Below are 24,975 nucleotides of genomic sequence, written 5' to 3'. Positions count from 1 at the left end.
CTAGATTCGCCTGCGCGCCATATCGACCATTCAAGCCTTGCTGAATCTGTAAGTTCTTCATCGGCGGCTTGTTTAGTTCTGCCCTTAGAAACTTCTGATCACCCCTGTCTAGCCGATAGAACTGTTATCGGCACCTTTTAAAATATTATGCAGGGTTTCAGATACATTTCTTCCAGGCGATAGGAGTGTTATCGGCATTTAAACTTCTATGCATCGACCCAAATACTTGGGTAATACTTCTTTAAATATTTTCCATTTAATGCTCTGGAAAACTCAACTCCTTCGAGAGTTTCTAAAATATAAGCGTTATCAGGAGTTTCTGAAAAGAGACTCGCCTAGATCCAATCATAATCTCCCATGGTAACACCGCGTCGTGCCCATACACCAATTGATAGGGTGAAACTTTGATCGATCCATGACACGCCATCCGATATGACCACAAAGCTTCATTCAACAATGTGTGCCATCTTCTAGGTTTTTCCTCAATCTTTCGCTTGATGAGCTTAATAATCCCTTTGTTAGACGCTTCGGCTTGCCCATTGGCTTGAGCATAATAAGGAGAAGAATTTAATACCTTAATCCCCATACCGATTGCAAATTCATCAAACTCTCCCGATGTGAACATAGTACCCTAATCGGTAGTGATTGTTTGAGGGATACCAAATCAGTAAACAATGTGCTCATTCACAAAATCAATCATGTTAGCCGACGTCACTTTCTTCAAAGGAATAGCTTCAACCCATTTAGTAAAATAATCAGTGGCAACTAAGATGAACTTATGCCCTCTGCTTGATGGCGGATAAATCTGGCCGATTAAATCAATAGCCCATCCCCGGAACGGCCAAGGCTTAATAATAGGATTCATGGCTGATGCGGGTGCCCTTTGAATATTGCCAAACTTCTGACATCCTTGACACCCTTTGAAATATTTAAAACAATCCTCAAGTATAGTCGGCCAATAATACCTATTCCTTCCAATCATCTATTTCATCTTAAAAGCCGACTGATGTGCTCCACACACTCCTTCATGGATCTCACCCATCAAGCTTCTAGCCTCATCATCACCCAAGCATCTGAGTAAAACTCCATCTATCGTTCGATAATATAACTCTTCTCCAAGGACTACATACTTGGTAGCTTGAAACCTGACACACCTCTCAACCTTTTTAGATAGCTCTGTTGGGCATTCTTAACGTCACTACCAAAAGTAGACTTAGTTTTCTAATTCTGATAACGGCGCCAAAAATGCCAAACATATCCCTCATGCCAAGTTTTTATCCCCAGCATGACATGAGAGACGCGGTATTGAAATATGCAATTGCTCTTCTGAATAAATAATAAAATAAGATATGCAAGTGCACAGATTAATACCAATGTAGCATTTTAACCGGAAAGTATTCCAGGTATCGTTATTTATATTTTTACCACTAGGAAGGGATTGCTAAACATCAATGTTGATTATGGAATGGAATATAGAACTTAGTATCTATCATTGCATGTATAATTGAGAGCATTTATCTATCTCTTTTATATAGGGATAAGTGTCACATAAAAGATAGATAAAGTATGAATGGTGACAAACATAATTAATCTGATCAGCATAACTAGCCACATATAAATATGATAAGCACCTCAACAGATATTCTAGCAAGTCATTAGCATGGAATTAGGATGAACTACAAGAATATTTCCTAAGTTATTCTTAACTATAAAGTCTAGCATATCATAGTTAGTGCAATTATACTTGGCAATCATTGCGAGACAGGACTACGCCCATGCATAGTGATATTATCAAGAAAGATGAGAAACATAGCAATCACTCCCCTGTAATAATGTTGCTCTGCCAGCCCTATACACGAGAGAGGGACTATATAAGAATCAATGGAGCTGTCACTACCATGAACTACCCCGCGGTCTGGCATATAGGGTACAATCACAGATAAATACGGTATAGGCACCACGCCTACACAATACTTATCATTTACCTACTGTACACATGGATAAACGCTATACGATCCTAAACATGTATATACGTCCAATCTAACTAAGCCAAGCATATAACAATATAATTGCAAATATAAAGAAGTAGAGCAAATTCATAATCAATATATTGAAATAGAACAAAGTCATATTCATAACATTGAAGAACAATGATGAATAATTGAAGAAAAATAGAGGAATTACCAAGAATCCTCTTGATAGATCCGGAAACCAATCGAAGATTGTCTCCTTCTAGTTCTAATCCTATGTAGCTATGCTAAACTAGAGATCTATTGATGTGGTGGCTCTAGAGCTTGATCAGAGGCTTCTTCTCCCGAGATGGATAATGAATTAGGGTTTCTGAGAGATAGAGGTGCTCTCCTCCAGGGGCCAAGGGGTCTGCTTATATAGTCCTTCCAAATGAATGTGGGTAGTCGGATCAAACTGACATTAATCGCACGGTTTTCCTTGATCCCTTAGGTCGGTGGAGCATGATCCGCGAAGTTGAACGTGATTGGTTGCCTGGCCAGGGCGGGCGCCCAAGGGGGGAGGGCGGGCGCCCTGCCCCCGGGCCCGTACGGTCTCCCGTTCGTTCCCGTGGCTTCTGGACTCTTCTAGATGTTAGATAATTGCGCAACACGTTAATATCTCTGTGTAAACCCGACGTGTGGGCCTTTCTTCTATAATTCCTGATAACCCCCTGCAGAAATAGACAAACACCAAAACTCGTGGAATTCTGTCAGATAAAACCCTAAGTCTGGGTGTCGGTTGTATTTGGATCCGTTTCTTTGTTTATTTGATGATTATATATATATATATATATATATATATATATATATATATATATATATATATATATATATATATATATATATATATATATATATATATATATATATTATATATACTAAATTGTGAAAATTTCAGTCTGCCCAAAATTTTTCTGCCGCTCCTTCGGTCCGCGACCCCGAGTTGGCCCGCCCGCACTTCCGTCCGAATCTTCCTGGTGGCTTCAACACTGGCACAGACATCGAATACAATACAAATTAGATTTTCAAGACCAAATAGAGTACATACAAAATTAATACCATATCCACATCCACATCGAGACTAATACATTGCTAATCAAGGCACCAACCGTGTAGTAAAAAAACACAAATGGCCAGGGCCTCACCAGATCTGGACGACATCCTCGTTGCGGAGCCCGTCGCCGTCCAGCTAGAACCGCCTAAGCACGGCCGTGCGAGCTACCCCACGGCTGCTCGAGCGAGGCTCTAGCGAGATCTACCCGGTGGCGGAATCCCAGGCCCCTCGCGAGCCACTAGGAAAGTGCCCTCGCCAAATGAAGCTGGGGCAGTGACCCACACAAGCTCCGCCTGTTGCCACCGAGCGCAGCTCGCACACAAGATCCACCGCCGCCAAAGGTATGTCGGGCCCTTTCAATCTGTAGGGGACGCACCCTCGCCTGCCGCCAGCCGGGACATGGACTCGCGCTGGCCTGCCGCCGCCTAGAGCATGGCCTCGTGACCTGCCGTAAGGCGGTAGGGGTTGTGCCCTCACGTGTTGCGGAGATGCGGAGCACTCGATGGGACGAGACGCAAACAAGATGAGGAAATGGTTGGGCGGCGTGGTCTCTGCAGGGATGATGAAAAGTCTTAACTCTGATGAAAGTCTGAACCATGACCAGATACATCATACCTCTCCCCTGTGGAGACAACCCATATCTAGATTTTTTTTAAAGGGTCGCCGTTGTTTTCTCAGAATATTGCTCCATGTCGCATGATAAAAGGATACTGTGAAAAATATTGTATAGATATTGACTTTATCACATGAGTGCAATTAAATGATAAGCTATCGTAAAATCATATATGTTATTTATCCATAAACACAAACGATGAGTTATTTAATAGCATTGAATCCATATACATGTTGTCTAACTCAATTATGATGTGCCCATGAAAGGTTATGAAAAAACAACAAAAAAATTAATGAAGCAAAAGTATAAACGTCTCTTTAGAAATTGATTCTAATCTCTTTGGCATAAAATCACCGACGTCTATAGAAAATATAAGTAGATTCCTCTTCCTCTAACTACAGCACAATAGAAAATTTCTGTAAAATTTCAGTCCTATTTTTAGTTCATCCATTGTTTTGGTTTTTCTCCTTTTTAACTACTGCACAATAGAAAGTTTCTTATATACAGACTTATATATACCTAATAAAAAAATAAAATTTCTCACCTACTAATTTTGGTCCCTTCCATTCTTTTGACCTAATCTATCCTTAATAATAAAGCGGAAAAATTTTTGACATGTACAACCCAGAGACATCACACTTCATAGAGACAGCTAAATAGACAACACATATAATAAGTTATGTGTTTCGATGTCTGTTAATTCTTTAATATTTATATGTAGCAATGATCGAATGTGAATATGTTCATGTATACCACTATGTTGCTTGTTAATAAATGATTACCAAACATAAATATATTTATACATAATGTAATAAAAAATAATTTGTTCATAATCTATAAAGCATAATCTGACTACACAAGAAACTTCACTGTCGTTCACATCCGCAGGAAAGCAAAAGAGACCATGCCAGATTGCTCTACAATGTAGCATGGGATCAAACCACACCCCCATTTGCATCAGCAGCTTGTTGCATGGGATCAAACCACACCCCCATTTGCTCTGGGCAACATCAACAGCTTGTTGCACGGGATCAAACCACACCCGCATTCGCTCTGGGAGTATGAGCTAGGGTCGTCGACTCGTGAGGCGGCGACAACACTCTCTCTCTATGATAACTATTTTTGCCTCAGTGGATGCATAGATGTCATGGTCATCATAACATGAATTATACATTTAATAAAACATAAATAAATATACATAATTTTTATAATGTTTTATAAAAATTCAATAGTTTTTTTTCCCGTTGCAACGCACGGGCATTTTTGCTAGTTTGATACTTAAGGACCGTCAACAGGCTCTTTTAAGTAATCAATGATTTCTTTTCTCCAATCATCAGCACTGATCGCCGATAACATATTCAAGATGGGTTGATATCCCGAGGCGTGTTGAGCCAACTGATTGGCTTCTTCGTTATGTAATCGAGGAATATGCTCCAATCGGAAATCCTTGAATTCCCTCAACAGTCGTATGCTCTTTTCATAATAGGTTATCAACACTTCACTTCGGCACTCATAAATTCTGGCCAATTGATTTATAACAAGCATGGAATCACCGAAGATCTCAACAGCGTCAGCATGAACCTCTTTTAACAATTCCAACCCTTTGATCAGAGCTTGGTATTCAGCTTGATTATTTGTTGACGTGGCAACAATCGGTAAAGAAAACTCATACTTCTTCCCTCGAGGAGAAATTAGTACTATACCGATTCCTGCCCCCCGGTCACACGTCGAACCATCAAAGAAGAGCGTCCAAGGAACAATTTCCAAGGCATTCACTACACCACAATGTTGAGTTACAAAATCAGCCATAATCTGCCCCTTGACTGCCTTAGCCGATTCATAACGTAAGTCAAATTCCGACAACGCCAAAATCCACTTGCCGATTCTACCACTCATAATCGGCATTGATAACATGTACCGGACTACATCGTCTTTGCATATAACAGTGCATTCGGCAGATAACAAATACTGCCTTAATTTGATACATGAAAAGTATAGACATAAGCATAGTTTTTCAATTGTCGAATACCTTGTCTCAGCATCCACCAGTCTTCTACTTAGATAATAAATCACACTCTCCTTCCCTTCAAATTCTTGAATTAGAGCCGAACCGATGACTGTCTCATCGGTAGACAAGTATAATCTGAAAGGCTTCCCTTGTTGAGGTGGAATTAGAACTGGAGGACTTGTTAAGTAATTTTTGATTTCATCCAAAACTAACTGTTGCTCTCTCCCCCATACAAACTCTTGATCGGCCTTCAACTTAAGCAAAGGACTAAAAGCACGAATCTTTCTAGACAAATTAGATATAAACCGTCTGATGAAGTTTATCTTGCCGATCAATGATTGAAGCTCAGTTTTATTGGTGGGAGCAACTATCTTGTTAATAGCATCAATAGATCTCCTACTAATTTCAATTCCTCTCTGGTGCACCATGAAACCAAGAAATTGCCCTGCCGATACACCAAATGCGCATTTATTAGGATTTATCTTCAAACCATGCTTCCTTGTGCACTCCAACACTTTTCGCAGATCGACGAGATGTCTTGTAAAATCCCCAGACTTAACCACCACATCATCAATATAGATTTCCACCAACTTGCCGATGAACTCATGGAAGATAAAATTCATAGCTCTTTGATAAGTAGCACCAGCATTTTTCAAGCCAAAGGTCATGACAATCCATTCGAACAACCCAACATGACCAGGACATCTAAATGCGGTTTTTGGAATATCTTCTTCAGCCATGAATATTTGATTGTATCCTGTATTGCCATCCATAAAGCTAATGATCTGATGTCCAACTGCAGCATCAACCAGCAAATCGGCAACCGGCATTGGATAACCATCCATCGGCGTAGCCTTGTTAAGATTCCTGAAATCATGCAGACACGAAGCTTTTCATTCTTCTTGTAAACTGGAACGACATTGGAAATCCACTCGGCATACTGACATTGCCGAATAAATTTAGCTTCAATAAGTTTAGTTATTTTGGCCTTAATATCAGGAAGAATATTAGGATTACATCGGCGAGCTGGCTGCTGATGCGGCCGAAATCCAGATTTGATAGGTAACCGATGTTCAACAATCGATCGGTCTAAACGAGGCATCTCGGTATAATCCCAAGCAAAGCAATCTTTATATTCCTTTAACAAATCGGTTACTTGTTGCTTACACTCAGAATCTAACTTAGCACTAATAAAAGTAGGCCTTGGCCTATCACCATTACCTATATCTACTTCTACTAAATCATCGGCCAATGTAAACCTCTGGCCTAACTTTCCATCATCGGCGAACCTATCCATTAAAACTCCTCATCAGAATCGACTGCTTGGATCGGTGGAATTTTATAATCGGCAACTTTAAGAAAATCTTTCTCCCAAATCTCTCCTGAAATGCATCTAGTCCTTTCATAAGTATCTACCTCTGCCGATGCAATGACATACGAGGAATCTCCTAGGACAATCTCAATCTTGTCACCTACCCAGTGAACCAAGCATTGGTGCATTGTAGATGGGATGCAGCAATTGGCATGAATCCAATCTCTTCCCAACAATAAATTATAAGCACCCTTTCCACTGATGACAAAGAAAGTTGTCGGCAAGGTTTTGCTACCGATGGTCAACTCAACACATATAGCTCCCTTGACCGGAGACACGTTTCCTTCAAAATCCTTTAACATCATATTAGTCTTGGTCAAATCCTGATCTCCTTTGCCAAGCTTCCGATAGACTGCATATGGCATAATATTGATAGCAGCCCCACCATCAACAAGTATCTTGGTCATCGGCTGTCCATCAACCCTGCCTTTGACGAACAGAGCTTTAAGATGTTGTCTTTCACTGTCGGCAGGCTTTTAAAAAATAGCCATCATCGGATCCAGAGCCAACTGAGCTATCTGATCAGAAAAATCTACCCCCTCATCATCACTAAAGGGCGCAAGGAATTCCATTGGCAACATAAACACCATATTAACGTCTGCCGATGGACCTTTTTCTTTAGGATCTGACTGCTGCCGATCTCCACACTTAGTAGAATTCTCTCCTCTACTCAGTTCTTCTTGTCGCTCCCGTTGCAACCTCCTCTTTTGTGTCCTTGTCAACCCCTCTAGACACCATGGTGGCAGTTGTGGTTGCCTCACCGATTGACTATGGTTTTCCCTTGATTCCACCCGATAAGTATTAGCATCTCTGCAAAATATGAACTCATCGGGAACTCGCGCATCCGCCATCTCCTCAAGCTCTTCCTGGTTTCTTGGAAAATAAACAACACGTTCACCAAGCCTATCGTGTACACTAAGCCTACCCCCCAGCCGATCATGAACTGACGCTCTTCCTCTAATCGCCCACCTAAACGCCGATCATTGTTCTGATACGGCCGATTTGGACGATCATACCGATTATAGCCATTACACTCAGGGCAGTCTCTAACAGTTGGTAGCATGATGTTTTGCTCCCAACAATAGATGAAGAATGGGCAGTTCCAATGATCTTTATGCTGATTCCACTCTTGTCGGCGTCTTTCTTCCTCCCTGCGATGATGTTCCTGTTGGCGACGATACCGATCTTCACACTCCTGCCAGGTTTCCCGATGCCACCTATGAGTGATCACAATACCGGACCGAGGAGGTCTTCCTGAGCTGGTTCCTTCCTGGATCAAGCCTTTACCTTTGGCGTCATCGGCAGTAATCTGATGCTGAGGGTCTACCGATGCGCTTCTTTTAGTTGCTTCTGATGTTAAGACCTTGGTCTTTCCTTTAGCATCCAACATATTTGTAAGGAAAGGATGTAGATCAATCTTCATCGGCTTCTGGGCTTTGGAGCTATCAAATTTAATCCTCCCAGACTCTATGGCTGATTGTAGCTGTTGCCTGAAGACCTTGCATTCATTCGTGCTGTGAGATGTTGCATTATACCATTTGCAATACTTGATCTTCTTTAACTCTTCTGCTGATGGAATCATATGGTTAGGCGATAATTTAATCTGCCCTTCCTAAAGCAGAAACTCAAATATCCTATCGGTTTTGGTGATGTCGAATGCAAACTTCTCTGGCTCTTTATGCCCAAAAGGGCAAGACATCGGCTTCTTATTTTTCACCCACTCTGCCAGGCCGATGACCGGTTCTTCATCAGAATCTGAACTTGTTGCCTCATCGACAAATGACACCTTTTTGTTCCATGCTCTCTTAGGTTCAAAAACTTTGATATCTTGGTCAGAAATCCTCTACACTAAATGACTCAGACTTTCAAACTCTTGAGAAGCATACTTGTCTTTAATGTGTGGCAACAATCCTTGGAAAGCCAAATCGGCTAGCTGCCGATCATCCAGAACCAGACTATAGCATTTGTTCTTAACGTCTCGCAACCTTTGCACAAAGCTTGCAACGATCATTGCGTTGCCTCAACCAGACTAAATCGGTAATCTTCTTTTCATGAACTCCAAAAAAGAAGTATTTATGGAATTGCTTTTCTAGATCGGCCCATGTAATCACTGAATTTGGAGGTAATGAAATAAACCAAGTAAAGGCCGATCCAGATAAAGATGATGAGAACAGACGAACCCTTAACTCATCTCTACTAGTAGCTTCCCCACACTGGATGATGAATCTGTTGACATGCTCCATGGTTGACGTGTCATCTTGTCCAGAGAACTTGATAAAATCCGGCACCTTGTACCGATTTTGAAGCGGGATCAAGTCATACGCAGGAGGATATGGTGTCCGATAAGAGTAAGTATTGACCTTCGGTTTTATTCCGAATTGGTCTCTCATGACTTCTGCTATCTTGTCGGCCCAATAGGCATCGGCATCTTGCCGATGAGGAGGTTGTGGATCTGGTGCCTGTTGATAAGCTTCCACATGTCTCTGCGGTGTTTGATTTCTAGGGAACATGGGATTAGCCACTACCTGTTGACCACCAACTTGCTGAGCAAGATTCATCGGTGGATTGATCAATCCTTGATTCTGAAAACTAGGTTGCATTGGTCCCTGTTGAAATCCCGTAACCTAATGATCCTGCTGAGGCATCTGTGGAAAGACAAACTGCCCTGTCCACCCATTGTTAATATTCATCGGCATAGGTCCTGCCGATGGTTGATAATTGGGCATCATCATTGAATTAACATACCTTGGTTGTGTCATAAACCTTTGATGCGTCGGCATTGGAGCTGCCGATGTGTTAGGCATCTGGAACGTTGGTATTTGGGAATTCCCAGTAAAGGGTCTTGCAGTGGTAGTTATAGAATACTGAGGATTCTGAGTCATCGGTAATACTGGGGGTGCCGATGTCATAGGAGCCTTGCCTATCATATCAGCCACTTGAGATGTCCCAGAACAATTTGCACCAAAGTTCGGAGGTATACCATATCCCCACCAGTTGGGAGGAACTTGACAATTTTTAAACACAGACCCTGACATTGCCGATGCCAATAGATCTGTAGCAAGTTGAACTTGCCCCTCTGATACTGATGGATTAGATGTCATCGGTGTAGATTGCCCATTAGTCATCCCTAATGTGCTTGGAGGAGAAGTAACTTCTGTACCCGCAACGGCTGTAGTAGCCGATGGAGCCGTGACTGATGAGGATCCTAGCTGATGATAGGTCAGGCCCACATAAGATGGTGGTACTTGTCCTTCTTTGAAAGTTCTAGCAACAGCATTGAAAACTGTATTGGACAGCACACTAGATTGATTGATTAGAGCACGATTGATAGCACTGTCAACCATCTCTTGTAGTTTACCAGGATTGGCTTCAAAAGTGATTTGCCGAGGCATCGGCAATGTTTCCTTTTGGATCACCTCGCTGCTCCTGTTGATACTGAAGGATTTCAAGCATAGCTGTTTGTAGTCCTCCATAGCTTTTGTCATAGCTTGCTTCTGGTCATCTCTGAGATTGGCTTCTGTCACGGGAATAACGTTCTCCAAGTCGAAATCAGTGTTCGACATGTTGATCTTGATGATGAATCTGAGTCCCACTGGGCGTGCCAAAAGATGTGTTGATGCAAAAGTAGATCTGCAAACACAATGGGCTAATACCCGATTTGATGTTAAGGCGTGCCAGCCGATTTGACCTTACAATCGACAAAGGTGATAACTCGAATAATTTGGTCCCGACAACAGTGATACGCCCGGATGCCACGGCCAAGAGATATTCATGCGGAACTTGAGAACTCGCCGAGTTTGACTCGATGAATTCCTAAGAACTCGTAAGTAAAAGGAAAATATGCAAGTTGACGAAGTCGTCGAAAAGTAGATACTGGAATAGATGTAAAAACTTGTGTTTGATTGATTGTGTATATATTCATTACATTGCCACGGGGTCTACATTTATACCCTGTTCAAAAGAGTTACAATCAGACACGACTAGAACTCGACTTCCAAATCGAACGAAATACGTATGTAAAGCAAACTCTAACAACTATGGAAAACATTAATTTATCCACCACAACCGATCGGCACACCATCACCATCCGACCGACAATTCCTACGCCTCCTTTTATGTCCATCAACAAATCACCTTTCGTAGCCATCGGCAACTATCAGCATAGGTCATCGGCATAGGTCCACTACCACTCCTGGACTTAGCCACATCCTGTTGTTTCATCATCGGTATCATTCTTCATTGGCAACTCTTCTATCAACCAGTCATCATCTCATTCGCCTGCCGATCTATACCTCATTAACTCCTAAATACGTGTCCAAAAACGGTGTCAACAGATATAGAGAGAGAGAGAGAGATTTACTCACCGCATAGAGAGCACTAAGGTGTTTGTGGGTGTTGCAATGGGATGTTGGTCGTGATAGTAGTTCGGAGTTGAAGCCTTTGAGAGGCTAGACCTGAGTTGAGTAGGTGATATGGCTAGGATGAGTTCTCGAGAAGAAACTCAGGTCTAGCTACAAGGCTATGGCCTGGTTGTGAAGTTTTATATACTAGAAGGATACCATTAGGATGCACCAGCACCGTTGGATGACCTGAGAGTGGCATATATAAAGAAAATTGTGTTCGAAACCGTAACTCACTCTCCTCTCCAGTTCTTCTGCGCAGCTACAACCTCCCTCTCAAGCTCTTCGTCTCCCCCTGCTTCTCTCACCTGCAGGCACGTAGGTGCGTGTGGCCTCGCTCGCTTGCGGAGGTGTCGGCAGCCTAGACCCCGACCCCAGCCTTGCGACGGCGACCTCTTAACCTATGATGCACTGTGACCTTTTCGATTTCGATATATGATTGCTATGAATTCGAAGCATCTCCACAGTTGTCGCCCATGGCACAACACGACTAAGAGGTTGTAGTGTCATGCCTGAGCTAAGATGATAGTAAGGCGGCATAACATGTTAGGTCGTAATTCCGTATCCGTAGTGTTAATACCATATTAGCGTCGTGCCACCCTTTTGACCATCTATATTTGCCTTTAGAACGGGCATAATGACCACATATGTGAAAAATAAAGAAGAAAGACCCGACTAATCTTTTTAAACAGATTTCAACCTGACGTGGTAATGGGACAAACGTACGTTTAAGAATCATGGCGTCCTAATTTACGATCCCACTTTTGTAAAAGACAAAGACAAACTGAATATCAAACGAACTCACACACTTCCTCGCCCCTTTTTTTCTCTTTTCTGTTTCCGGCGAAGTTGTCGCCAACTTTTTCCAGTAGAGCATCCTTGCCACTGGTAGGCAATAGACGCCTCAAGCCGCTAGAACTTTGGACACCCTCAGCACTAAACATAAGCCACTGCACGGAACCATATGGAAATGCAATGTCAATCATTCATATGTCCTTCCCTCCATGCTGAGCCTTTGTTTAGTTTCTAAAAAATACCTAAAAAATTTTAAAATTACCATCATATCGAATCTTACGGCACATGCATAGAGCATTAAATATAGATAAAAACAAAAACTAATTACACAGTTTACCTATAATTTGCGAGGTGATTCTTTTAAGTCTAATTAGTTTATAATTGGATAATATTTATCAAATATAAATAAAAGTGCTACAATATCCGAAACCAAAAAAATTTACCAACTGAATGAACCAGGCCTAAAAATGTTGGCGCACGCGCATCTTTTTGTTTTTTTAATAGTACAACCAATTGTACTCTTGACGGCTTAACTATTTTATTAAAAAGAAGAAGATAAGCTTCGAGGACCCTTCTTTATAATAAACCCAGCTTTATTTCTTGTCAACGAGACACGTATCCGACAGCAAAAATAACAAAAAAAAAGTTAAGATGTTATATTTTCTCGAGTCTATTTTATCTGCCAAGTTAGAATGACACGATCTTCTAAATTATACTTTGACTATTTATTTGCTTTATATTATATTATTTATGTTTATAAACTTATAATCATTGGATAGTATAATTTTTTACAAATATAATCATATAAAGTTTGTATTATTATAGTTAAAAATTATTAACTTGGTCAAAGTTTTCAAAGCTTCAATCTTGATATGCATGTGTGGCTGTGCGCCAGATAAAATAGACAGGTAGTATTATATTACCTTTGTTCAGAAAAGAATGTAACTATGGTATCTATATCATTTAAAGTAGTTCAAGTTTAATCAAATTTAAAATGAACAGTATTCGCATTTATATTTATAAATCAGTTTATTATAAAATTATATTTTATAATTAACACTTATTTTGTATCATAAATATTAATATTTTTTCGTAATTTTTTTTAAAAAAAAACTTCAAAGCATGAATTTCTCAAAAAAAACAAAAATTGTATATGTCGTAGAAAAAAATACAATTCTCATTTTTTTGAGAAATCAGATGCTTTTAAGCTTGACCAAAATTACAAAAAATACTACTCAATTCATCCCAAATTGTAAGTCGTTTGACTTTTTTAATATCAAGTTTGACCACTCGTCTTATTCAAAGTTTTGTACAAAATATCACTCTTTTTTGTTGTGTATTGGTTTATTAATAAAAGTTCTTCAAGAATGACTTAAATTTGACTATATTTGCACAAATTTTTTGAATAAGACGAGTGGTCAAACTTGGGGTAAAAAAAAAATCAAACGACTTACAATTTGGAATGGAGGGAGTAACATTTATGATACCAAATAAATCATTAGATTAACTATAAAATATATTTTTATACTAAACCGGTTTGAAAACATAAATGTGAATATTATGCACTATAAACTTGATCAAACTTAAACTACTTTGCCTGGCAGTGATACCATATTTGTACTCTTTTATGGCCCATGGGAGTATATGTAATCCTAGAGGCCAACCTTGAGGGTACACATCAGTTCCTGCACAAAGCACAGCGCTGAGCGCACCCTATCCATCCATCCAACCACCAGTCCAAATTATTCCTGTGAACCAAAAGTTGAATGCGTTGCTTGGCAGCCATACATGTCATTTTATCACAAAATTGTTGGCCTGCACTTATCCTATAAGCATGAGACATGGATAGACCACAGATCAGCTTTCGGGCCGCCGAAAATGTTCATATGCATGCTTGACGATGCACGGAAGCTAGGGGCACATTGAACGGCTAGCAAGGTAATGGAGATGGCTGCCATTGCCGCAGAAGTGCTGGTGACGCGTGATGCAACAAGCAGCTTTGTAACTGGGTCTCTATGCTGTGAATCTGTGATGGACAAGATTCCACTCTCCTTCCCACTTCCCAGCAAGTGCAACGATTGCTTCCATCATGGTAGCTAGGTGGGAGTGGATTTGAATAACCCAAAATTCAATTGAACGCTAGTTGCTTCGGATGCAGTTGATAGGATCTATTTGGATTTAGATGTCCATAATAGTTTGATCCAACAACATCCAAAATTTATTGGATAATGACTGAAAAAGTCCAGTGTCCATTGGATTTTTGTTTTTATGGACTTGATTGCTTGAGAAATAGCTCAAACTTTAGTATCTAGTTTTAAGCTTTTGGGACCCTTATATATATTTAGTCACACCGATCTGCCCAAAATAGCAAGCAATCATACTGAGTCACGCAAATAAATATTAATTATTTTTGCTAAAATTAAAGGTGTAAATACAATTTTAAATTTTAGGGTCTGACCTTAAATGAGGCGATTATATATTAAACCATCTAAAAGGGGGAATACTTGCTAGCATTAGGTACCTAAAGCTCGTATCAAGCTGTATTATGACGCAGCCTACATTGGCATAGTGTACATTCATAGAAAGACAGGGCAACGAGTAGCGCGATAGGTAACAGAACGTGGTTGAGCATTCGCCGATGGTTGAGCGAGCAGGAACCTTTTTTTAGAAGAAGCTGAGAATTTTTAGAAGAAGCTGAGAATTCCAGCTTAATTATTGTAAGGTAATAAAGAGCTCAAATGGATATGGGATGGATTATATCATGCTAATAAAACCAAAAGGAAAAAAAAGGAAAGAATCGATATGGCAGCGGGCTTTGAGTACCTGCTACGAATGAATAGTCGAGAAGAGATGCATGAACGGGGTGGCATGGCAATACGAATCTGGTTGTCTCCGGCATCACTCTGGTTGAATTGACGCCTTCACGGAGTAGTGGAAGGAGGACGGAGCCAAACAGCAAACACTCGGCAGCAGAGTGCAGTGCCACGGCAAATGGCGACACATGTGACTGCTGACCACGACGCGACGCGCAAACCTAACAAGTCAGCAACCCCGGGCTATATATATATAAAGCAGAGGAGGAGAGGAGACGGGTGCGGCAGCGGCAGCGGCAGCGCTCCCCAACACCAACACGCCGCGAAATAAGAGCCGCGGAGAACCTCTTCCCTCCGTCCTCCTCCCCCTCCCCTTGCCATCCGCCGCCCATGGCGTCCGCCCCCGCCCCCGCCCCAGCCGTGGTGGTGGTGTTCGACTTCGACCGGACCATCATCGACTGGGACAGCGACGACTGGGTCATCACCAAGCTCGGCGCCGCCGACGCCTTCCGGCGCCTGCGCCCAACCATGCGCTGGAACCCACTCATGGTAACGTTCATGCCCACGACACGTCTCCTCTCCTCGTCCGGTAACCTCCCTCCAGGCTCCAGTCCAGGGGGGGGGGAAGTGGAAGACGTGCGCCGAGTCGATTCCGCCATTTCGGTTTGTCTTTTGTTCCAGGACAGGATGATGGCGGAGCTGCACGCCAGGGGGAAGACGCCAGAGGACATCCGCGACTGCCTCAGGAGCGCGCCGCTCGACGCGCACGTCGTGTCCGCGGTCAAGACGGCGGCGGCGGCGCTCGGGTAAGCTACGCACCACCGTGCCGACCACGTTCCTCACTGTAGCCATTTGCGTCTGGGGCCGATCGTTGATGCTGGCGTGTTGCTGCTGCTGCTGCTGCTCTGCTTGTTGGCTGTTGCAGGTGTGACCTCAAGGTGGTGAGCGACGCCAACACCTTCTTCATCGAGACCGTCCTGGCGCACCACGGCGTGCTCGGCTGCTTCTCCGAGATCGTCACCAACCCGGCGACCGTCGACGCCGACGGCAGGCTTAGGATCTCGCCGTTCCACGACTCCGCCGCCGCGCCGCACGGCTGCAGCCTCTGCCCTGACAACATGTGCAAGGTACTACCAAACAGTAGGACGCCGGATCGATCGGTTCAGAAATTCAATGTCAGCTTCACTCCTCCAACGCTCGCCGCACGTGGTCACTGCAGACAAAACAAACAGCGAGATCTATCTATCAAAGAAAAGAAACAGCATAAATTTATTGCAAGATGTCTGACTGCATGTGCTCTGCAATCTGAATATTCATATTGTACTTTCAACACTTCATTAAGTGCCCAGCGTGCTAAAATCTATGTGCATTGCTCATATCAAGATGCGAAAACTCACTGATAATTCAGCATACATAAACTAAAAATGTGCTCACCATGTGCAGGGCAAGATAATCGAGAGGATCCAAGCAACAGCCAGTGACAAGAAGCAGCACTTCATCTACATCGGTGACGGCAAGGGAGATTACTGCCCATCCCTCAAGCTGGGGGAAGGGGACTATGTCATGCCAAAGGAGAACTACCCCCTTTGGAATCTCATCTGCAACAACAAGCAGCTTCTCAAGGCTGAGGTTCACCCGTGGAATAGCGGCGAGGAACTGGAAAAGACACTACTGAAGTTGGTCAGCAAAATGATCGCCGCACCTGCACAAGCTTCCCAGTTTGACTACAGCAAATGCGAGATGAGCAACCCAGCAATCCAGCATCCAGCCCTCCGTGTGCCACACTGATTACTGATCAACTCTTAGTTCGCAAGTACAGGCTTGATTGCCTGGTAATTTTTATATGCCTCGATTGATAAGAGTCCCCATTCTGCATTCAGCATGATATGTCCTCAGTCTGTGTTCAGAGCGCCACAATTTAGAGATGAGTGTCTATGCTTTGTACTATGTCATTCAATAAACTGTAGCATGGCATGGAAGAACATGAATTGTGAATTAATTGATGCCAAAGTGGGAAACTATAGTCTCTAACTCTTAAGGCAAATCCAAATTTCTAATACTAGAATTTATTATGTTAATCTTCTGAAGTCACATAATAGCCAAGACAGTAACAGCATAAGCTAGATATGCTACAGAACAGGCAATATTTTCAGTGATAACAATTCAGGAGCCTGCCTTTGCTCTTTTTTTCACCGGTACAAAAAACTACCCACATATATGGAACTTCCTTCTGGTCTGATCAATCTTGTCCGTAAGGGCACTGTAGAGCCGACTGGTAGCATCAGAGATTGCAGGAAAAAAAAAGGCACGATGAACAGGCAGCAAACATGTCAAGCAAATTTCAATATTTTGAGCATCGGTCTTGCAACAAGAACATGCATATCTGACCATGCATCACTCCATCTTCTAAAATCTGGAAATAAGTATTGACAACAATATGACCTGGCCATAGATTCAGCTTGAACAAGTTTTCCAGCCTTCATCAGAATGTCAACCATGCAACCATAGTGTTCATTCTATAAGGGTAAAATCCCATAAGACATTGTATAAAGTAGTTCCTTCATTCATCAAGTAGCCCACACGACTACAAACTAACAGAAACCCTGCAGAAGAGATCCTATTGGGTTTCTTCCCAATGTCTATCATTTGTTGGAAAGCAATCAGTTCCTTGTATGGATGACCAGATTGGAACAACCACAGCTGATCACATTCCATGCAACTTCATCACATTTTGACTGATTGAATAGCATCTGAAGATACATTATGCTCTCACTTTATATGCATGCCAACTGGAGCAAGCAATGGAAACATTAAATTGTTCCAAACTGATTTGATCACCCACCCATGTAGCTGGAACCTGCAACCTAAGGATGCCAAATCAGAGCAAACACTCAAGGAGATTACCAAAGCAATATCATTAGACCATTTTCTTTCCTTGAAGCATTGAACTGAAGCATTCTATTACCTTATAAATTCATCAATTTAGCACACCTTGCCATAATCACTGTCCATGAGAACTCAACTTTTTCTTTAGTCAAGGAAATACCGATAGTTGAAATATCAGTATCTCCTTGCAGGCCACTTTTCAGAACATATGCTTGAACCTTATCTCCATGTCTCAAGTAGCGCCACATCTCAAAATGCCTACATAATTATATTGTTAGCTGAAAAGGGTACAGAAATAGTCTGCTTGAAAACTCTTCAAGCCTTTCCTCAGAGTATCTTCCAACATAAACTCTATAGATAGGTGTGAAAAATGTCAGTCTGCAGAAGATCAAGATTGTTGCACCTTGAAGTCTTGAACGGCACCAACTATCGCATCAAAGAACTATCCACAACAGCTTCAGGCTCCAGCACCTCTCTAACATTTTATGATCACCAAAGCATGAACAGGTTGAATTGAATTCCTTGCAACAGTTCAGTGTTCAGAATAGTAGGTAAAGTTAGTACTCGTACATGCTTATATCTCATCACCGGATTCCACATGGAACGTGAAAACAGTCCCTTTCCAGCATGACCATGACCATGCTGTGTTTCAATCAAGCAACTAATTCCCATCAGCGTCACTTCCCACTTCCAGCCCCATTTACCAGGGCATCCCACGATGCATCAATCACTGCATCAGTTCGCAGCGGCAGGCGAGACGGTTCTGTCAGCAATGTCCACCTCCCAACTCCCAAGTCCCCACAGCACCTGTAAGCCTCGACCTCGACCAGGGAGGAACCAAGGCATGGATCACCAAAACTCCTACTGCAGGCTTACCACATGACATGGGTACACGACGATGCACCTGCCTCGTGAACTCCAGGCCCAACACCACCGTACAGGCATTGGGCACCTTCCTGTGATGATCTGCTTCAAGAGGCTCAGAGCCGCGCGGCGGCTCCCGGACATCACGGCGGGTCCTGGCGCGCGACCACGTCCCCGTGCGGCATTCCATCAAACGCCCTCCGGTCATCGGCCAGGCCCAGGCAGGCAGGCGGCCGCACTCGCGTCGCGTCGTAGAGGAACTTGTCCGGCTCCCGGCTGCAGCCCGCATGGAAGTGGCGGATCGGCGGAGCGCGCGGCGGGTAGCACGGACCTGCATGGCCAGCGTAGCTCCTGCGACTAGTCGTGGGCATGGTGGTGCGCGGGGCGCGCATAGGCGTGGGTTGGATGCAAGATCACACCGTGAGCGTGAGGTGACGCGAGCATGAGTGGCGTCTGACGAGTGACGAGAAAGTTGCTGGCCTCAGGGGCTGATTGGTAGGCAAGAGTTGGTTCTAGCACGATTTTAATTGGGTGGTTTCGTTCTGCTTTGTTTGGTTCCTCACTTAGAATTAAATCCATGCATGCGACTATGCATAAGAGGTTGCTGTCATACAGTTTTTCCATCCGAGCTTCCCTCTTCATATAGGATGACTTGATTCATGTAGGACGTAGGGAACCTACATATCAAATACCTAAAACTTTAATCTATACATGTAATCAAACACTATCATATTTCATATTAGACCAATACCAAAAACAACCAAACACGGCCACAGCCACGTATATGAACTCAACTTAGCTCCTTTGATCCCACAGGTGGGTAGGTAGAGAATACCTAGGGGCGCGAGACAACTCTCTCTAAGGAACTCGGCAAAATAGCCCCGTAACTTCGGGAGAAGGGGTGCCCCCTCGCAAAAGGGGGTCGCAGTGACCAGGCCCGGGCGACTGTTTACCAAAAACACAGGTCTCCGCAAAGTCGTAAGACCATGTATGGGGGCTAACGCCTACCCAGTGCCGGAAGGTCAAAGAAGTTGGTGAACTGATGACAGGGAAGCCGGCGACCGAAGCTCCGGTGAACGGCGGCCGTAACTATAACGGTCTAAGGTAGCGAAATTCCTTGTCGGGTAAGTTCCGACCCGCACGAAAGGCGTAACGATCTGGGCACTGTCTCGGAGAGAGGCTCGGTGAAATAGACATGTCTGTGAGACCCTATGAAGCTTTACTGTTTCCTGGGATTGGCTTTGGTCTGCATAGCCTGACGATCATAGACGAAGGCATCTTCCACAACCAAGAGGCCGGCCGCCGGCCACCCCGGGTGTTGAAAGCTAGTATCGATGAAAACGCATCATTCCGCAAGGGAAAAAAAAATCTATGAGACACTATCGCGTAGAAACAGCCACGAGACGCCGTCTAATTGCGTTGCTGCATGTGAAACAAAAATCTAACTACTCGTCTTGGCTGCTGCAGGTGAGACCTGCGTGGGGCATGCAGAATGTCGCACGATGATTCCTATGTGAGTGTCGTTTTTTATACTTCTTGTTTGATTGTTTATCTTATTTAAATTTTTATATAAATAATAAAATACAAAATCATTATTAAATTGTCTCTAATAAAAAATAGGTTATAATGAAATATAAAATTTTTGAATAAGATGAGTAAAAGTAAAAAAAACGAGTGGGTGGTTAACCCTGTTCGTTTAAACGTATTATTTTTAGTGGGTGGTCTGTTTAAACTTATAAGTCAGAATTATGGGGTGTTTAGTTCAAAAATACAAAATATAAAATGTCAACTACTCGCTTTATTCTAAATTATAAGTTATTCTAAGAATATTGGAGAGTTAAAGCATTTTCAAATTTGACTAAATTATAAAGAGAAATATTAAGATTTGTAATATAAAATGAGTATACTATGAAAATATAATTAAGAAATAATCTAATGATACTTAGTTGGTATCATAATAATAATTATTTTATTATATAAATTTGGTCAAGCTTAGGATAGTTTAGCTCTTCAAGATTTTTGAAATGACTTACAATTTAGGATGGAAGAAATACTTTAGAATAATGAAATACAAAATAACAAAATTTTCATATCATCTAAAATGCAGAATTTATTATATTATCTCATGAGGGCTTCATGAGGCTCTTTTGAGTTTTTTTGGCCTTTTGAGGTCAAAATGCAAAATGAAGAATAACCACTTTTTACCAAAAATTTTGCATGGTATTTAGTTTTATTTTGTAAAATAATAAACCAAAACCTAAAATTTTTTAAAATAGTAGGGGGACTAAACACCCCCTTAGACATACTTAGAACACTAGCCTCGTCACCACATTGGCTCATCATTCACCAAAAGGAAGTGCTGGCTTTCAGTTGCTTACGTCTGACACCACATTCGCTAATCATTGAGCAAAAGGAAAAGGAAACGGGCTTCATAAAGAAAGTTCCTCGTCACTGCGGCCTTGTTTAGTTCCGAAATTTTTGACAAAATCAACACTGTAGCAATTTCGTTTGTATTTAACAAATATTTTCCAATCATGGACTAATTAGATTCAAAGATTCGTTTCGTCAATTTCGACCAAACTGTGCAATTAGTTTTTATTTTCGTCTGTGTGAAAAATTTTGCAAAATTTTCTGGGAACTAAACAAGGCCGCGTCAGCACAAAAAGCCACGATACACAGGAAAAGTTAAGATTTCATTACTTCCTACTGGTTCCGTGGGATGACAACAAAGTACCCATCTATTACAGAAGTAATAACTTGAAGCAAGACTACATTTTGAGGTCTCTACTATAGCATTATAATAACAAAGAACACGATATAGCTCATAGCAGACATCAGATGCTCCATGTCAAGTAGGGTCAGCTAACGGTTACTACTATATCCGAAAGCCTAGCTGGAGACGAGCCCTCTTGCAGATTATTATCCTAGAACAGGGTACTGCACGACATCATTAAGAAGCGGCATCTGAAACAAGACTGGCCCAAGCTCCAAAAAGGCGGTTGTCCAAGAAACTCTTCCAAGTAAGCATTAGCGGGTGATCTCGTTTCTATGCATCAGTCTGATTCTTCCATCTCATCATCAGACTGCGGGTTCTCCACCTCACTGCCACTGCTCATGCCATTAGCTGCTGACAGGTAGTCCTTCACTGAGCTGTCTTCTACCCTGTACTTCACAAACTTCACAGCTGCTGCATCTTCATTTCCACAGCTCTTCCTCTTCCTTATGCTGTTAGTTACCCCCTTCATTGACTGGGCAGCAGCCATAAAAGCATTGCCTGCAGTCTCCATCTCCTCCACAGCTTCATCCTCGCTGCCTTTGGTGTCCATAAACTCCCTACCACTCTGTTTATCAACAAAGAAAAGGTCCGCATCTGAATGATTCATGTTCCCATAGCCACTCTTGACCTCAGCATAAGCAAACCTCCCCATAATCCATGAACTGTAATCTCCAAACACTTTGAGCCCCTTATCTTCAAGGTCAGCTACCCACTCTGTGAAAAGCAAACATATACAGTTCTGCTTCAGTAAGCAGTCCACAAGACATGATAAACAAAAACCAATGACGTCGTTTCATATTTGGACATACTGAGAATAGCTTGGGGTGTGTTGGCAATTGGTTTGCTGAGTGCACCAGAGCCAGCTTGACAAGTAGCCCACTTGATGAGAAAATTGGGAACATTTGAGGTTGAGAAAGCGTTGATAAACGACATTGCTCTCCCTTGATCACCTTTCCTCCTGTCACAAGAAATGAAATGAGAAGATATTTCCACCCCCAGCAAAGTTTTGGTTTCAATAACTCTTTATCACCTGGCATCATTGACAGCATCAAGAGTGATAACCAATCTCGACACATATATAGGCAAGAGATCAACTCCAGCACTATTGTTAATGAAAGAATAATCCACCAGGATAAGAGAATCATAAAGGACATCTCTCAACAAGATTTCGTCATCAGCACTCTGAGTCACCAAGAAACCAAACAATATTACATGAGTCAAGAAAATTGATAGTGCCACTGACAAAACTCAGTCAATACAGGTCTTGATCCTAGTCTCCTATCTGACAGATGATACTTCTAGATTCTAAACAGTAAAAACTGAACAAGTAACCAACTACTCAGGAAAAACAAATAATAAAGTCAAAAAATTTGACCAGAATAGCAATTTTATACTACAAATAACTCAGAATGACCAAATACATGAGTATAGTACTGTATGGCTTGCAAAAATGAACATATAACCAAGGACAATTGGACATACAACCCCTAGTTTGTCATTTCCACAAAGAAAAAAAAAACACAATCATGATCTGAAACAAAAGGGTATACTAGGGCAAACCACAGTTCAGGCTTCAACCTGTTTGCATATCACAAAGATGAGACACAACTCCCATCTTAAGTCATGCTCCTTGCAGATGATGACAGCAAAATGCTATAGTAACACCAGCTTTGCGATACACAATAGTCATATACTGTTCTGTTCTCCTCTTTAGTTTCCACAAATTAAGAAAGACCCCTGATTCCAAGCACAGTTGAAGAACAAGGCAACAAGTTGCACATTTCTTATTTATTTCATAAAGGGAATTCATGTTAAATAACTAGTTTACAGAACAGGTAATGAAAAAGCATGATCATGACTCATGTTTCTTAATTCATGAAATGAGTTTATAAGCCATTTGCCATGTTTGTTGATATTTCTTATGGTCCATACAACTACCACATGCCTTGTGAATGCTTAATTAATACTATTATAACTTTGTTAATAAGAAGTGAATTCATAATAACACTAGCTTGCTAAGTCATGTTATCAAATTGCATAGTCAGGAAACACATACCACTAGAGAGTAAACAGGTAGCGGAGAGTTCAAGAGCATGTTGAGCAGGACCCCTGTTAAATCCATGGGCAAAGATGCCAACATAATCTCGAGTCACTACAAGTGATGCTAAAAGGGAGAGTAAGAATATGGACATGATTCTCTTACCGAAGAACTGGTGGTTCTGGAAGACCGGGATGGAGCTGACTGCCCAGATCTTGAGCTCCTTCTGCAGCTCAGAGCGAGGCACCCCTGTTGCATTCTGCACCTTGAGGCAGAGCCTGAGAAGGAACGCCTCAGCCAGCACCACCCCGGCGAGGTAGTCAACACTGCAACCTTCCTTCATGAGCTCCCGCCTGGCCTCGTCCCCAGCGAGCGGGAACAGCACCTGGAACGGGCACCTCTCCCTCGAGTGCCGCACGCTCCACACCTTGACGAGCTCGCCGAAAGCCGGCAGCAGCCTCAGAGCGTCGGCGCTGCCCCCCTCGGCCGAAGAGGGGGCGGGGCGGCTGCTGCAGATGCTGATGTAGCTGAGGACGGCCTCGACGAGGGCCTCGGTCTCCCTACGCGGCTTGTCGGAGTGGAAGAGCTCGGAGACGACGGGGGCGAGGAGGGCGAGCGGCTTGGCGGCGCCTGGCGAGGAGGCGGTGAAGGCGGAGAGGAGCTGGAGCAGGGAGCGGAGGTCGTCGGGGCGGTCGTGGAAGGAGAGCGCGGAGAAGAACCAGACGGCCTCGAGCGGCGGGTCCGGGTAGGCGCTGAGGACGCGGGAGAAGACGCGGTGGAAGTTGGTGAGGTCGGCGGCGCCGGGGGCCGGGGCGGCGGAGACGGCGGCGAGGAAGCCCGAGGCGGAGTCGCGGAGGAGTGACTCGAGGCTGGGGAAGCAGAAGGCGGCGCCCATGGAGGGGAAGTCCACCACGATGGAGCCGGCGGCCATGGCGCGGCGGGGGGCGAGGCGGATTGGTTCGAATCGGGGGCGGGAGTGACGAAACCCTAACCCTAGGCTCGCTCGACACGAGAGGAGTGGGGTTTCGAGGAGGTCGAGGGGAGAAGGAGGGGGTTTGGGTTCAAAATGTCGGGGTGGGGTTGGGAATTGGGGCCGTGGGTGGTTTTTGAAGACGGGAGAGGCGGGCGGGGGTGACACTGACCAATGGAGCCGCGTGGTCAGTCAGCGGGCGGGACAATGGCTTGTTCGATTGGACTGGCTTGAGCTGGTTCTGTGGTCCAGTTTAGAAATGGGCTACTATCGGTGAGGAATAGCTTGGGGTGAGTCGGGCCTGGGTTGGATTCTTAAGTACTCAATACATTTCAAATTGTAAGTCGTTTGACTTTTTTAATATCAAGTTTGACCAC

General features: G+C 43.1%; 2 protein-coding genes and 1 long non-coding RNA gene across 6 annotated transcripts; 1 reads left to right on the top strand and 2 right to left on the bottom strand.

Moving 5' to 3' along the window:
* On the top strand, positions 15,332-17,095 carry LOC8082203 (thiamine phosphate phosphatase-like protein). 2 transcript variants are annotated; one of them, XM_002458059.2, is made up of 4 exons: positions 15,348-15,613; positions 15,746-15,870; positions 15,990-16,191; positions 16,508-17,082. In XM_002458059.2, exons 1-4 carry the CDS (start codon positions 15,455-15,457, stop codon positions 16,850-16,852), a joined length of 831 nt encoding a protein of 276 aa, XP_002458104.1. In that variant the 5' UTR covers positions 15,348-15,454; the 3' UTR covers positions 16,853-17,082. The 2 variants fall into 2 exon arrangements, with proteins under 2 accessions (XP_021311309.1, XP_002458104.1); XM_021455634.1 differs by having other exon boundaries at positions 15,332-15,870; positions 16,508-17,095.
* LOC110433462 lies at positions 17,491-19,369 on the bottom strand. 3 transcript variants are annotated; one of them, XR_002450888.1, is made up of 4 exons: positions 18,521-19,369; positions 18,354-18,425; positions 18,030-18,208; positions 17,491-17,928 (listed from the first exon to the last, which is right to left on the bottom strand). It is a non-coding gene; the product is annotated as an uncharacterized LOC110433462 (long non-coding RNA). The 3 variants fall into 3 exon arrangements; XR_002450887.1 differs by having other exon boundaries at positions 18,354-19,369; XR_002450886.1 differs by having other exon boundaries at positions 17,491-18,208; positions 18,354-19,369.
* LOC8082202 lies at positions 21,487-24,698 on the bottom strand. The gene is made up of 5 exons (XM_002455855.2): positions 23,794-24,698; positions 23,647-23,699; positions 22,621-22,772; positions 22,400-22,548; positions 21,487-22,304 (listed from the first exon to the last, which is right to left on the bottom strand). The coding sequence occupies exons 1-5, from the start codon at positions 24,557-24,559 to the stop codon at positions 21,868-21,870; spliced, it is 1,557 nt and encodes a 518-aa protein (XP_002455900.1). The 5' UTR covers positions 24,560-24,698; the 3' UTR covers positions 21,487-21,867.

This window comes from Sorghum bicolor, chromosome 3, assembly GCF_000003195.3.
Source record: "Sorghum bicolor cultivar BTx623 chromosome 3, Sorghum_bicolor_NCBIv3, whole genome shotgun sequence".
NCBI classification, from domain to species: Eukaryota; Viridiplantae; Streptophyta; class Magnoliopsida; order Poales; family Poaceae; genus Sorghum; species Sorghum bicolor.
Note: the sequence above shows the minus strand (reverse complement) of the source record. Positions and strands in the feature narration are given on the sequence as shown.